General features: G+C 42.1%; 1 protein-coding gene across 2 annotated transcripts in view; it reads left to right on the top strand.

Moving 5' to 3' along the window:
• The first annotated feature begins 3,701 nt into the window (after positions 1–3,701).
• The window catches only part of prkg2 (protein kinase cGMP-dependent 2), a 28,049-nt gene continuing 16,998 nt past the window's right edge, over positions 3,702–14,752 (top strand). Inside the window, exons 1-3 of one of the 2 annotated variants that reach the window (XM_071515238.1) lie at positions 3,702–4,231; positions 9,622–9,788; positions 12,312–12,425. In XM_071515238.1, coding sequence (XP_071371339.1) covers positions 3,717–4,231; positions 9,622–9,788; positions 12,312–12,425 — 796 coding nt within the window. In that variant the 5' untranslated portion in view covers positions 3,702–3,716. The remainder of the gene's footprint in view (positions 4,232–9,621; positions 9,789–12,311; positions 12,426–14,752) is intronic. The other variant, XM_071515239.1, reaches the window with a different exon arrangement.

Consider the following 14,752-nt stretch of genomic DNA (forward strand, 5'->3'; position numbering starts at 1 on the left):
CACAGACCCCACTTCTGCCACCAACTCCTGGTTTCCTGAGTAGGAATCAGACCCGGATGCTGATCTTTAACCAGCACACCATCTGGCAGTTTGGTGGAGTAGCTATAACATATTCATGTATGTTATAGAGGGCTTTCAAGTAACATTTCATCACCTGGCCGGCGGCCATATTGGAGGTCTGCAGCTCTTAGGCAACAGTGGCTGTGAATTGATTGTGTTTCTAAACGTTCAAATGGCCTTCTCAACATAATTCAATAGACATGCTTCATTTCTGGGCTGGTTTGACTGATCACTTCAACACTGATACATCTGATTGATTTTGTTTAGATAATGTCGGCTTGTTAGCTAGGTAACCACAGTATCTGGTCAGCTAACCATCACTATGTTCTTGTAAACACATCTGATTAGCACACTAGCTAACACATCTGGTAGGGGCTACAGCCTTAGTGGTGGCTAGGAGTTGCATTTGAACTTTAACATCAGTTGCTTTGCTAAATTGCCAAACACAAGGCATCTCTCTTTTTCTTGGCCCGTTGTTACAGGCTAGTTAATCATTTGAGCACAACCGGTTCTCCACTGGACCTCCATGATGGCACCAGATGTGGTTGCTAGGAGATTTGTGATGCAACTGCTAAGCCTCTGTAGCATAATGTAACACATTACACTATGGTGTTCAAAAATCATCACACTACACTATGGCATTCAAAAACAATCATATAAAACTATGACATTCAAAAATCATTATACTAACCTACTCTATGCTGAGGATTAGAGAAACTGTCCCATCTGAAAGGTCATGGGTTCAATCCCCCCAAATCTAATCCCCCATTGTGTCCAACAGCCATCTCTCCTGTCAGAGCCCTCGAGCAACTCACTGACCCTCTACCTGCTCACTCACTGGAAGGAAGCAGCCCTGGGTTAGAGCTTCAGCTCTACAAAATAAATGTAGATAAAAAAAAAAAAACCATGATAATGAGTTTGTTTATTCAGATCCCATAAATCATTTCATGGCCCTCCAAACTGAGAGGGCGACCCCCTGGGAGGTCCGGCGCCCCAGGTTGGGAGCCAGTGGCCTGGGTCATTATTTTGGGTGGTGAGGGCTCAGCAGACGCACGAGCCTTGGCCACCTGCCACTGTTCTGCTGTGTGTGTCAATGGAATATGCTTCAGGCAGGCTGCGGAGACTGGCATCACAGACAGTAAAAAACACTGGGAAAACCAATTAATCATTTCTTGATGCAAGGACTGCAGCTTGGGGTAGGGAAGGCTTTCAGATAGAAAAACAAACAAACAACAACAACAACAAATCAGACAGACAAATCCCAAATAGACATACACAGCGATAGGCTACATGATATGAAATATAATGAGCTATTCGTTGTATTCTGTTACATCACCACAGATGATTGCAAATGACAACCACAGCCAATGAGCTGTGTATATGGTGCCATATTGATAGGAAATGCATGTGGTCTATCATGGGAATACTAACATGACCATGGAGCCACGTAATATAGTTGCAGTCCTGACAAGATGTTATACGGTCAGTGTGATTAAAGTAGAATAGCTCACCAAATGATCAGCTTAGAGGAAATATTGGTGCTGAAAATATTGGTGCTGAATGCTCCGCTCATGTGAATTCTTCAAATTTCTGTCCTTTTCTGCTTGATCTTTGCCCTCCATTATAATGATATGGCCTAAACTAAAAGTTGAACTCACTTCGGCGAAAGTATGGTGAGTGCCACACCCTGCCATACCCAAACGATGTGTATTAGGCTACTTGCTGGAATAATAAATTCCTATTATTATTATTATTATTATTGTTTAAATATGATTGATTAAAAATAGGCTAAATGATTTGATGAGTTCTATCTTTTTTTTTTTAATTAGTGTGTTAATGCTGTTTTCAATCATGCTTTTGCTTTAGTAGCCTAATGGTGGTTCTACTGCTAAATCTATCCCAGCTAGCACATCCTAACATGCAACAACAGGAGTTGGCCAATTAAGTTCAATGGAAACCCAAACCAAGCATAACATTTTCATATTATGATATTATGTAAAAAAATAATATTAAAACAGCTTTGGAAACTGTTTTCAAGTGACATCAGAAAGATCGGAGTCCTGATTTCCCAAAAATGAAGCAGTTATGGACCTGAAGTCATCTCAGCACTCATTTTCATATTCTTTCTAATAGCCTACATCTATTCACTGTCAAAATATTTGTTGGGATCACTAAATTAAGTCATGTATAAATTGCATTAACGTGGATGTGATGATTTTTTTCTGACTTTCTGATTACTTTTCGGCTAAAGGAAATTGGGGTCGACGTCGGTCACACCCTGTTGTCACACCTGACCTGTCAATCAAACTCGGTTGCCGCGCACACGAGAACGCGCACAGCCGAGGAGGATAGAGAGCGAGAGGGAGGGAGCAGAGGATGCGGGCGCTGCTCTAATGGACGGTCTCTACTGATGCTCGAGTCTGCGAACAAGTCTGTTGTTCTCCCGCATCGGCTTCCAAGGTCGGAAACAGGCTCTGAAAACTAAACTCGTAAGTACTAAGCTCCCTTATAAACTATATACGGATCGGGTTTTGACTTCCATATCAGATGAAGCATGACGAGGCATGGCAAGTTGCAGGTGCACGATCCTCTTAGAGGGTTTTTATTTATTTATTTATTTATTCATTTTTTAATTAAACTTAATCTGAGTAGTTTTAATTGGTTTAGAGAATCTTGACGCAATAACAGTTATATATTTTTTTTAAGTTAATGTCCTATACCAGTAATTATCCATTTTAGTGAGAACAGAATAATTGCAAATTCTATGCGCCAGTAAAAACGCCAAATAGTTTCGGCATCTAAACAAAAGGAGCGAACTATAAAGGGAAATCTACCATAATTATCATAGAACAATCTAATATCTGGAAATCTAAACGGTCTTGGGTGTAAAAGGCTCATAGTTTATGGTAGTATTTTTTTAATATCAGGATAGAGTGGCTGTGCTGTGTTATTGGGAGACAGTGAAAGCCTCCATCCACTCACTGTATCGCAGCAGGAATGTCATGAATGAAGTCTGCTGTATGTGTGAGTTGGCGGTTCTCCCACACGAGACAAATAGGATTGTTCTCTGACATTTCGCCCCATATACACTACATGGAGAGTGAAGCGTGCTGTCAGACTTCAAGAAGACAGTAAAGGACACTTAAAGATTATTATTAGATAGGCTGTTGTTATTATGTTATTGTTTATTATTATTTGATTACCTTTATCACTTCTATCACTCCTCCCCTAAAAGCATCCCAGAGCAGCATTTCCTTTCACTGCTACCATCACAGCAGATAGGGAGTGACTGTTGATGTAATGTAATACTTCCTGCCTTCTGAATAATAAATGGACAAGACACATTCATTGACCATTATATACTGATTTGTTCTCCCTCTCTCTCTCCCTATCTCTCGTTCTCTCTGTCTCACACTCGTTCTTTCTTTCTCCAGTGTTGTCTCTTGACAACGTCAGCCCTTTTGTTTGAAACCTTACTCTGAGCTTCCTCAAACATCCTCTGCCAGGGAACAGCGAGGTGCTAAATGTCACTGTACTGAAAGCGAAGCATCCCGAAGACACAGGAAAAGCTCTGGGAAGCTTCTCCTTGACGACTTCTCAATAACTCTGATGTCTTTGATACTCTGCTGTCTCCTCAGGTGGTCTCTGTTGATAAGATGGGGAACGGCTCGATGAAGTCTAAGCGCTACAAACACGGCGACGGCAACGGCGCCGCTGCCAACGGGCGAGCCCACAAGGAGCAGGGCGGCGGGGTCAAAAGCTCTTCGTCGGACGCGCTGAGGGCCCGGGTGGAGGAGCTGGAGAGAGAGGGCAAGAGGAAGGACGAGGAGCTGTGCGCCAAAGATCACCAGATCAAGGGCCTTCAGGATCAGCTAGCCAAACAGACGCGAATGCTGGCGGAGCTCAGCGAGGAGCTGCAGAGCAAGTGCATCCAGCTGAACAAGCTGCAGGACGTGATGAAGAGCCAGAGCGGGGCCGCGGCGTCCCGGCCCTCCTCGATGAAAGTGAGCAGCAAGAACAGCCCTAACCTCAGCGGTCGCATCAAGGAGACCCTGAACAGGAGGAAAGGGGCGAAGGCCGGGGTGTCGGCCGAACCCACGTCCAGGACCTACGACTCCAGCAGCCTGCCCAAGTTCTCTTTCGAAAAGGCCCGCGTACCGAAGGACGCAAGGTGAGATGTTCGTCTTCAGGTGGGTTCAACACAGCATCAGAAGGGAAAAGGAAGGAGCATCCTGGTGACTCAGTGATCTAAGGCATATTCCCAATGTTCTGGGTTTGAATCCGACCCAGGACCTTTGACGTATGACATCCCCCTCCCCATTCTTTCCTGTCTCTCTCGACTTCGAACTGTCTAATAAAGGCAAAATGCCAAAAAATGATCTTTAAAAAAGGGAAAAGAAAACCAGCCAGTTAAAGGGTCATGAAACCCTCAGGCTGAGCGTTTCTCTGCTTACTGCCTGATTTTGAAAGTTGGCAACAGTAAGCCAGGATTTGCACAGAAAATCCAGTCAAAAAGCATTATGATGTATCATCAAGATTATGACCTGGATGGATGTGTTTCATCATAAAATTGAACAACAACATTGAATAACAGTTGAAAAATATGACTTTTAGGTTTCATACTCCTTGACATGAAAGAGCTGAGATGATACAAAGGTTCTTTTAATTTGACATGGGGCAAAAAAGTGCAACAAATGAAAAGTGAAGATAAATAAAGTTAAAGCAAACGATTCAGCCCACCAGCCTGTCACTCCGCCTCTTACTGTCTTTTCTCGAGGCTCCTTTTCCCTTCTGATGCCGTTTTGAACGATGCTTTAGAGCCAACGCCCCCAAAGTAATCATTAGAGCCTTAGTCCAGTGGTTTTCAATCATGCGCCATCGTGAGCCAACAGTCGGCAGGTTTTACACCACAGCAGCCGATTTCACTGATTAACACACCTTCAGCCACAGAGGAGGAATTCATTAGTGAAAGCAGCTGGTGTGGTGATTGGTTGGAATTAAAACCTACAGGCTCTCGGGTCGTGTTGGCGCATGATTGGAAAGCGCTGCCTTCGTCAACACAGGTGCCGTATCACATGTCTTTATTCACAATGTCTTCAGGCTGGGAAATTATACACCAGCCACCAGCTAAATGTAAGCGTGTGTACTCAGACCTGACAGATTTTCAGACTAGAACAGGACCTCCAGCAGGTAACCAACCATGATTTGGAGGTCCATTCTAAAAAAAGTTGGCAAAAACATGAAATTGGCCAATTAATTTTGAGATGTAGTGTCACTGTGGCTGGACAAAACAAGTTCTTGTTTCCTGCTCTGTTTATTTTTGTTTTAATGATTTCTGCTTTTCAACTCTTAAAGGAAGAAGGGAGCTTGAAAGTGTTCAGCAAACAAGGTTCTGAGCGGTATTCTTGATATTACTCAAGTATTTATTATCAATTACATAGTTGCAGATTTCATATGAATTCACCTGAGGATAGAGTCAGGTGCAGAGGGATCGGTGGCCTAATGATTACAGTTTCTTTCCCATAACCAGAAGGTCACATGTTTGATTCCCAAAATAGCCAATGTGTGTCCTAATCAGAGTCGGGGCCGAAAATTCCAATTCAATTCCTGGAGTTGGAATCTGAATGTCACCCAGCTCTAAGGAAACAGAGTTGAAATTGAATTGGAATTATGAATCAAATAAAAGACAGTTCAACAAATCAAATACATTCAATCATAATGATTTACGATTACATGTTCTGCATCAAATACCACCTGATGAATTACCAGACTCATGAACTGGAATTGATGAGTTCATTCATGAATTGACCCCAACCCTGGTCCTAATGTTCTGAAAAGTGGCTGTCCCATGACAAGAAGGTCACAAGTTCATTTCCCCCACCACCTCATCTATGTCCATCAACAGTCATGTGTTCTAGAGCTGCAACGATTAATCGATTAGTTGTCAACTATTAAATTAATCGCCAACTATTTTGATAATCAATCGGTTTGAGTTATTTTTTAAGAAAAATAAGTCAAAATTCTCTGATTCCAGCTTCTTAAATGTGAATATTTTCTGGTTTCTTTACTCCTCTATGACAGTAAACTGAATATCTTTGGGTTGTGGACAAAACAAGACATTTGAGGACTTTGGGAAACACTGATCAACATTTTTCACCATTTTCTGACATTTTATAGACCAAACAACTAATCGATTAATTGAGAAAATAATCGACAGATTAATCGACAATGAATCGTTAGTTGCAGCCCTAATGTGCCCTGTCCAAGTGTCCTGGAGCAAGACACCAAAGTCCTACCTGCTCACAGTGTCAGTCGCTCTGGCTAAACGGCAACAACACTAAGAGTCTGACAACCCCACCACGTTGAATTTTGTGGAAGCATCTCTGCCGGGAATCGATCTTGGGTCTCCCACTTGAGAGTCTGCAGTCTGTGTGTTTTCACAGGTTCCATCATTTCCACGCTTCCCATTCATTTTCTATGTAAGTGGCCATGCAATGCATTCTGGTATAGCGCAGCGGTGTGTTTCGAGAGACGGCGCGTGACGTCGGCAGCTCCACATTTGCATAAAGTTGAGGTCTAGTCCAGTGAATCTCAACCTTTTTCATATCAAGGACCCTAAATTATTCCACATTAGAGCCACGGACCCCATTTGATGAGATTTTGTCTCTCGGACCCAAATCTGAGAATATTTTGACTGTTAGATATGATTTTGTCCAGAATTCCATGACTATCTGTATTGTAGGTAGAGAGATAACAGTGAAACTATGATCAAAACATTCTTCTACATTCTCTAATTGTGTTAACCTGTAAATGAAATAATGGTGAAGTTTAACAATTCATCAATTTGCTGGCGACCCCCCTGGAATCCCCTCAAGGACCACTGGTGGTCCCCGGACCCCACGTTGAGACCCACTGGGCTAGTCTACTTTATGCAAATCAGGGGCGTCCGACTTGCGTGACTCGCCGGCTCTGGAAACTCCTGAAACAAACTTTTAAACTAGCCGCTGTCGACCTAAAATGAAGACAGATTCAGCAGCTGCACGGCTTATTTCTCGCCTCAAATGTTTGCAGAAACACATTTCGGTGAACTATTTTCGTAATATAAGAGAAAGTTTCCAAACAAGCCCGACGAGTGAAAGCGTTCGTCCAGTCAGGTGCAGTGTTTGGTCTGTGGTCATGGAGGAGAAACCCATAAAGTGGTGAACAGAGCGACCGACCGACTGACAATGCCGTCCATAGAGCCCCTGCTGTCACGGGGCTAAAAGTGAATTTTGCTGATTGGTTGAAAGAGACTTATTAAAGCAAGAACTTTCTTCTCAGGATCTCCAGTAATGACTTCTCTTCATACGCTGAGCCAACAGACAGAAAAGCTGGCCGCACACTACAAGGCTTTAGGTCCAATTTAGCTGTCCCAGACAAGTTCTGGAGATCTGAGACAGAATCCCCATGATGGAGCCAACTCTGTGCCACCGACGCTCATTAAGTCTGAGCGGATCAGAGAGGCGGTGTGACCCGGTGCTTTGAGCCGCCTCAGACATCCGGAAGTTTTCAGACAATGTTTGATTTTGTCAGCAGAAAATCTGCAGCGCTCAAAAGACAAGTACGGAGAAAAGTGAGCAGCAATGGCCAATGAGAGCTTCCAAGGAAACCAGGCAGAAGAGGTGGAAACTACAAAACAACACGTTCTCATCATTTCTTTATAATTTACCTCCAGCTGTCTCTGCAGAACGATGCTGCTTACGCTTTCCCAGCCATTATTTCCTCCAAATTTGGCGTCTAGGGCTCTTCTTGTTTTTCTTTTTCGGCACAAATGAGCGCACACACAATAAGTGCTGCAAGCTGCTCTTTCTTCTCAAGCTCCATTTTAGCACTACCAGGTGAAAAACAAAGTCATGTTGGCGAGACAGCAGGGTATTGAGATCCCTCACGACCAAATCCAAGTGAAGAAAGAATATTTTAATGCGTGACCTTCCTGTCTGTGCCACATCATTTAGTGTGCGCACCAATACATCGGACAGGAAATGAACGTTGTTTAATGTGAGCGGTACAGAGATCGCAGGTTTCCGACAGTTGTGTAGTTTGTGCTCGGTATAAGTCTTGATAGATCTTCTAACATCAAAGCAAATCTGTTTTTGTCGCATTGAGTAAATGCTCGTACTGCGGAGAGCCTGGTTTGCTCGGGCCAGCTGTTGTCCAGACAGACAGCACAAAGCACGCTGAGTCCTTCTCTCACCCCGATGCTCATGTTTTAAACATATGCCGCTAATAAGCCTAGAATGCATTCCATAAGCAACAGGGATGAGCTGAAGTGTTTGGTAAATTAGCCCGTCTGGTACACTCATGCACACACTGGCCCTCTGAAACAGAATACTCATCTTCTGTGAATGACAATGCTACAGATGGCTGTAGTGTGGAGTAGGTAGGAGTGACGCATCTAGGTGGGAGGAGAGGCTGTGGGCTGAAAAATAACGGACTGGACGTCATTTGTTCTTGTTTTATGAAGCCCAGAGTGCTCGTTTGTTTTGGCTGAACGGACCGCCTGCCCTCCGCACCACTCACCTCTCTGAGCGGTGTCACATGTCATGATCTATAGTCAACGTTCTGGACCCTTTCGGCTGGTAACTCCCAAAAGGAACTGATGTCTTCTTACCCGCCCCCCCCCCCCCCCCAGCAGCTGTTAAAATGCAGAATGGTGAACTTTGACACCAAATGATGATGATTTTTTTTTTATTTTCGCTGTTTTACTTGATTCATTGCTGGAAGGAGCCTGGAGGCTCAGTCATTATTTCACAAGAGAAAAGTATTAATCACACAGACTGAAAACAAGATAAGAAATGTGCATGTGGGTGTCCTGGTGGCTCAGTGGGCGAAGACACATATCATGTACCATGTGTTGGTTTAAATCTGCCCAAGGACCTTTGTCTCAAGTCATCCCTCTTTTAGGGCTGGACAATATTGACAAAAAATCGAATTGCCATTATTTGACAGAATATTGCAATTGCGATTTGAACTGCGACTCATATCACAAGTTTTTCTTGTCATAAATTGTTTAGAACTTAGAAAATTGTTTAAAGAAAATTGGTTTTGGTAAAAAAAAATAGATGTCAGTGTGCAGGATTTACTGAGTTTGAGTCTGATGAAAGGTTTTGAATCATAGACCAAAGATTACCTGCAGCTCTAAAACTCCTTTGTTTACAAATCCATTTTGGACGCCCCTCTCTCTTAAGCAGTTAATTGCAGCCTCTGCGATTGCAGAAGTTCATATTGCGATTTAACATTTGTTTTGATTAATTATTGAGCTGAATAAAAGCTAAAATGCCCAAATGCCCATTTTATAAATAAACTAGCACTCCCACAAATCTTTTTGTGATGTCCTGTGGGTTAAATCCTCACAGATCTTACAGTTTTATAACCCTAACCCTAACAAAGCTTCAAAATGTTAAAAATTTGTAAGTTACTGACTCTTGACAGATAACACTTCCAACGACATTTAATAGCACAGCAGAAGTCCCATTTTTCAAACTGGTCTTTTAACTCTTCATATGTTGTTGTCTGTGGCAGTGTGAAGAAGCTCCTCACAGACGCCCTGAACAAGAACCAGTACCTGAAGCGGCTGGAGCTGCAGCAGATCAAAGACATGGTGGAGTGTATGTACGAGCGGACCTACCAGCAGGGAGAGTACGTCACCAAGCAGGGCGAGCCGGGGAACCATCTGTTCGTACTGGCAGGTAGGCCGAGTCGCGCCAAGGCCCCCGTTTGATCAGGTTGTTTGATCCTGATCCTGTTCTGGAGTGACATCAAGAACGGGTCTGGACACTAACTTTATTTGTCCGAACTGCTGAAGCCTAGTCTTGTACTAGTCAATTTATGCATTTGGATTAGACCAGTGGTTCTCAACGTGGGGTCCGGGGACCACCAGGGGTCCTTGAGGGGGTTCCAGGGTGTCCCCCAGCAAACTGATGAATTGTTAAACTTCACCGTTATTTAATTTACAAGAAATTAACACAATTAGAGGATGTAGAAGAATGACTGTTGTGATCATAGTTTCTCTGTTATCTCTCTATACAGTCAAAATCACGTGACAATAAAAATATTATCAGATTTGGGTCCGAGAGACAAAATCTCATCAAATGGGGGTCTGTGGCCCTGATGTGGACTAAATCATGGTCCTTGATATGAAAAAGGTTGAGAATCACTGGATTAGACTTTGGGTGAAGATAGTAGAGTGCGTTAGGGTTGAGCGATAATGTACATTTGAAATTATTGTGTCATCACAATAAAAAAATAAAAAAAAATAAAAAAAATCTGATGAAGAAGTCTACATTTTAAAGGACCAAAGACCAAGATAATTTAAATCGGTAAAGAATCAGCAAGGGAATTTCCACCAAGTGTACATGCAACAGAAATGTAGCCTAGCCTTGTACTGTGGCCTTGGCTTCTTGGACCGGATCAGGAAACTAACGTCTTCTTCCACAGTGGTTGGTACATCCCATAATTCACCAGCTCCTTTCTCCAAGTTACCAGGCAACTAGATTTTTAGTCTGGAACAGGACATCTAGAGGAGGCTGGTCACCTGCCAAAGTCATGGCTGGAGAAGACAACTTTACCAGACACAGACAAAATGTACCAGCATTTGGCCGGTGGCTGGTGTCACAGTGATTTCCCACCCTAGGAAACCATAGCAGTTCGTACAGTAGAGCACTATCTCCAGTAGAATATTATCTACTGTACCAAACTGATCCTGAGAGCCCAGGAACAATCAGATACAAAATCCAGCCAGTCGGGTCTCAACACTCCCAGAACATAATAAATTACATATTACTTGTAACTCATTTTAAAAGGATTACTTTACTTATTCCCTTATTCCTCCTCTGTATGTGCTTACAGAGTCACAGCTTACTGATACAACACTGTAAACACATAGGGGGAAGTGAGGGGAAAGCAAATCACATGGATCATTCAAATTCTGGTGCATAAGAGGAATGATAAAATAGTAACAAGTAACATGTTTTTCATTTTTAACTGGCAACTGGCAATGTTTTTAAAATTGAAATAGTCCTTGGTTACACTAATTGATACTGAGAAAAGTAATAATAAAGGCTAACTCTAACTGTGTAACCACCAACACTGAGTCCAACATGGCCTTTGCTTTTATGCTGACAAATATGTGTAAAATGTAGAAGTTATTGAGCTGTGACGATTGTTCAATGACAAAGGCCCTGAAATCATCACAGAGACTTCAAGAGCCAGTGATTCATTAATCAAGTCTTTAATATGAATCATATTTCATGCTGCCGATGATGACACCTCAGGAATCAAATGCCTAAAAAGACATTTTTGTTTTATGCTACACTATTCACTTTATGGTGAATTCCTCACCCAGTCTGAACCCAAGACCTTAAATACACCCATACTGTCATGGGGGGCAGGGATGGTGGGAAGTTAGGAGATGAGAGGGATATGTTTTTGTTTTTCTTACATATTTTTTTTTAACCTTTATTTATTCAGGTAGTCTCAATATCTCTTTTTCAAGAGAGACCTGAGAACAGCAACAGATAATATACAAAAACAAATCACAAATATCATTAAATAAGTCAGCAATTAAGAATTTAAAATCATCTAATGGGATAAGATGTACTAGTTTCAAAGTCATAGTGGAGTCTTAGTGGATTTTTTAGTGGCTTTTTTCCAAAGCCTACATTTTTAGCATAGTTGGTCCCAGTGGGAATTCTTATATTGTATTTTTATATTGTTATTTTCATGCATTCCAAAGTCTGTGAAGAATCCCTAATGGCTGTAAAAACACCAACAGCTAATAGTGCAGAAAGTAAAATCTTTAAAGTCTGCACGCACTTATTTTTAAAGATTCACATTTTCATAACACAGAAGGTGGGAAATTTCCACCATCAACTTGTCAAATGTTAATAAAATGTTTGCAAATTTTGCTGTGACTGGTAAGTTTGTCTACTCTACCAGCCACATTGGTAACCAACCATCATGTATTTTTTTTTTCTACTCGGCTGATAAAACGGTGAAAACAGAAGATGGATTTTGTGATGTGGTAGCCACAGGATCTGCTGGATGAAAACGTTAGCTTCTTGTCCTGTTGTAAATTAATGAAAATTAAATGTCATTAGATTTGGCCTGTAGCGTGTCTGTGAACCCGTTCCTATTGTCCAGTGAGCCTATTTGTCTGTGTCCTGAATTTGGGTTTGATAAAGTTATTGATTGTCCTTGTTTCATATTTACAGATGGGAAGCTGGATGTGTTTCAACATAACAAACTGCTCACATCGATAGCGGTGTGGACTACGTTTGGGGAATTAGCCATCCTGTATAACTGCACAAGGACTGCATCTGTGCGAGGTAAAGCTCTCCGTTTTTTCACTTTGTTCAGTACAAGCACTAACACTGAACTGAAGCTCTTCATTAAACATGTATTTCACATTTTAGGTGTCTAGTTGACGCTGTTATCCTGAGTGAGCAGGGTTCAGTGTCTTGTTCAGGCACACTGGACAGAACAGACAGCTGTTGATGAATGACACAAGTCACTTAATGCAAGTCAAGTCTCAAGTCTGAGTCAAGTGTCAGACGATCTGCTTAAACCACGACATAAATCATAACATTAAAGCCAGCTGATTCCATTATGCCTTATTTAGCTATTTGAATATGAGGCACCGGTTAAATAAAATGATAATGTAACCTAAACAAAGCTATAGATAGGAGACACAAGTGTATATTATCACTTCATACATTATACGACCCTGTAATAGGAAAAAAACACAATAAAAGTTCAGACTAACTTGTTAAAGTTAGAAACTGTAATTGGCCTTGAAGCGTGAGCATCTCATGAATATGTCAGAGATCAGAGAGAGAGGAACCTTTACTTTAGGTTTCTGGTTTCACATCACTCTTTCCTTTCAGCCTTCCTGAACATCACTGATGGGATACAACTTGACGTCTTCCTCCTCAAGGTCCTTTGAAGTGATTTCACTCTCTACTGCCAGGGTTTTATCTCTGTAACTGTAACTGAATAGAGATCAGATCACAGCATTACTTACAGATAGATTAAAGTGGTAATTCATGACATAAGCAAAGTCTGTATTTTACTCGAATTTACTGACATTATCCCCCAGATATGATGTCAAAATGTTCCTTACTGCATGCTGCCATGAATGTCATCCATCTCGTCATCTTTCGAGATTTCGCTCTTCTGATGGATTTGAGCTTGCTCTTTTTGCGACTGGGTCTCGAGATGAGCCTCCTGAATTTGCACCCAAAATGCTGTCAAAACTTTCATTTATAATTTGCCAACACAGCCTCCATAATTCTCGACTGGAAAAGAGGCAGAAAAAAGGCTCAGAGAAAACAAAAAACCTTGAAAAAAAAAAAAAAAATACGACCCCAAATCACCGAGATGCCGATTCGCACGGGACTAATATTATCACATGACCTCTGTGTTTGGCGAAATATGGTCGGTAATTTGCGGTGGAATTTTTACTTTACAAATTACGGACATGGCAGATTCGCACGGGATTAAGATCACAGACGACCTCCGCAATTATTACAAATTACTAGAGGTCCCCAGGTAATACTAGTCCCGTGCGAATAGGGCTCTAGAGATCAGTTTCACAGTTAAAGTGTCACCAGTACCATGATGTCTTCTTCCTTGGATTTTCTGTTGATGCAGTTTAAGTTTCTCTTTTCTCTGTCTGTTCAGCCATGGTGGCTATCGCTGCTCATGCTAACTACCCGGTTCTTCTTCTGTTTATTACAAAACAAACCACTGACTGTTTCCAGGTTTTTTCCTGGTAAAGACCACCGTGGCATCGGATGTTTAGAACAGCAAATGGGAAAGCTTTCATGGCCTGGGTATATGTGGAAACACTACTGTGTTATATCAACTGACGATAGGGAGTAGCAAAACTGACATTTATTTATATGAAAATGTCATGGATTATTAGTTTAATTTCTCTTGTGACGTCAATCTGCGTTTGTTCCAGTATCAGAATGGGAAATTAATAGTGAAAGTTGCTGGTCATTTTTGGTATTTACCAGCCATTGTGACAGAGCAAATTAGCTTCCCGCCCTTCAGCAGCATGAGCCCCTCACACACACTGCGGCCTGAATGCAATCTGGCTCTTCTCTGACCCTTCCTAAAGCCGAGGAATCATCTGATAGTGAGAAGAAGAGAATCAGATAGGTCATTAGACAGAAGCAAACAAGCTTGTGCGCGGGTGTGTTGACAAAGGCTTTACATCATATCCACAGCGCTGCATTCTGATTGGCTATCACCTCCTTGGCATTTGGAAGGCGCATACCATGTATGTGAGTGCTCTTTGTCCGGAGGGTCCGCGAAGGACGTATTTGTATATTTAACCAAGTAACTGGCTGGTGGCCCTTTGGGGGACGGAGTGGGAGGTGGGAGGTGGGTGGGAGTGGAGGTGGCATTCAGTTGACCTCAATATTCTGAGTCGGAAAAAAACCTCGACAGATTGACAACTCTCCTCAATTCATGACTCTCATTGAGTTGTTTTTTCACGATAACATGAATTGGATAAAGGGGAATTCTGTTGGTTGCTCTTTCTGCAGTAACAATTCACAGCAAACGTCCTGCCTGTCCCAACAGAGGCCTGCCTGAGGTTTGCAGATTGGATAGCGATCAGTATACCATGTTGAAGGAGTGATAGACA

The sequence above is a fragment of the Centroberyx affinis genome, unplaced genomic scaffold (assembly GCF_046629955.1).
Source record: "Centroberyx affinis isolate AG114_WGS23_722 - 3 ecotype Tasmania unplaced genomic scaffold, CSIRO-AGI_Caff_v1 ptg000333l_1, whole genome shotgun sequence".
Taxonomy (NCBI): Eukaryota; Metazoa; Chordata; class Actinopteri; order Beryciformes; family Berycidae; genus Centroberyx; species Centroberyx affinis.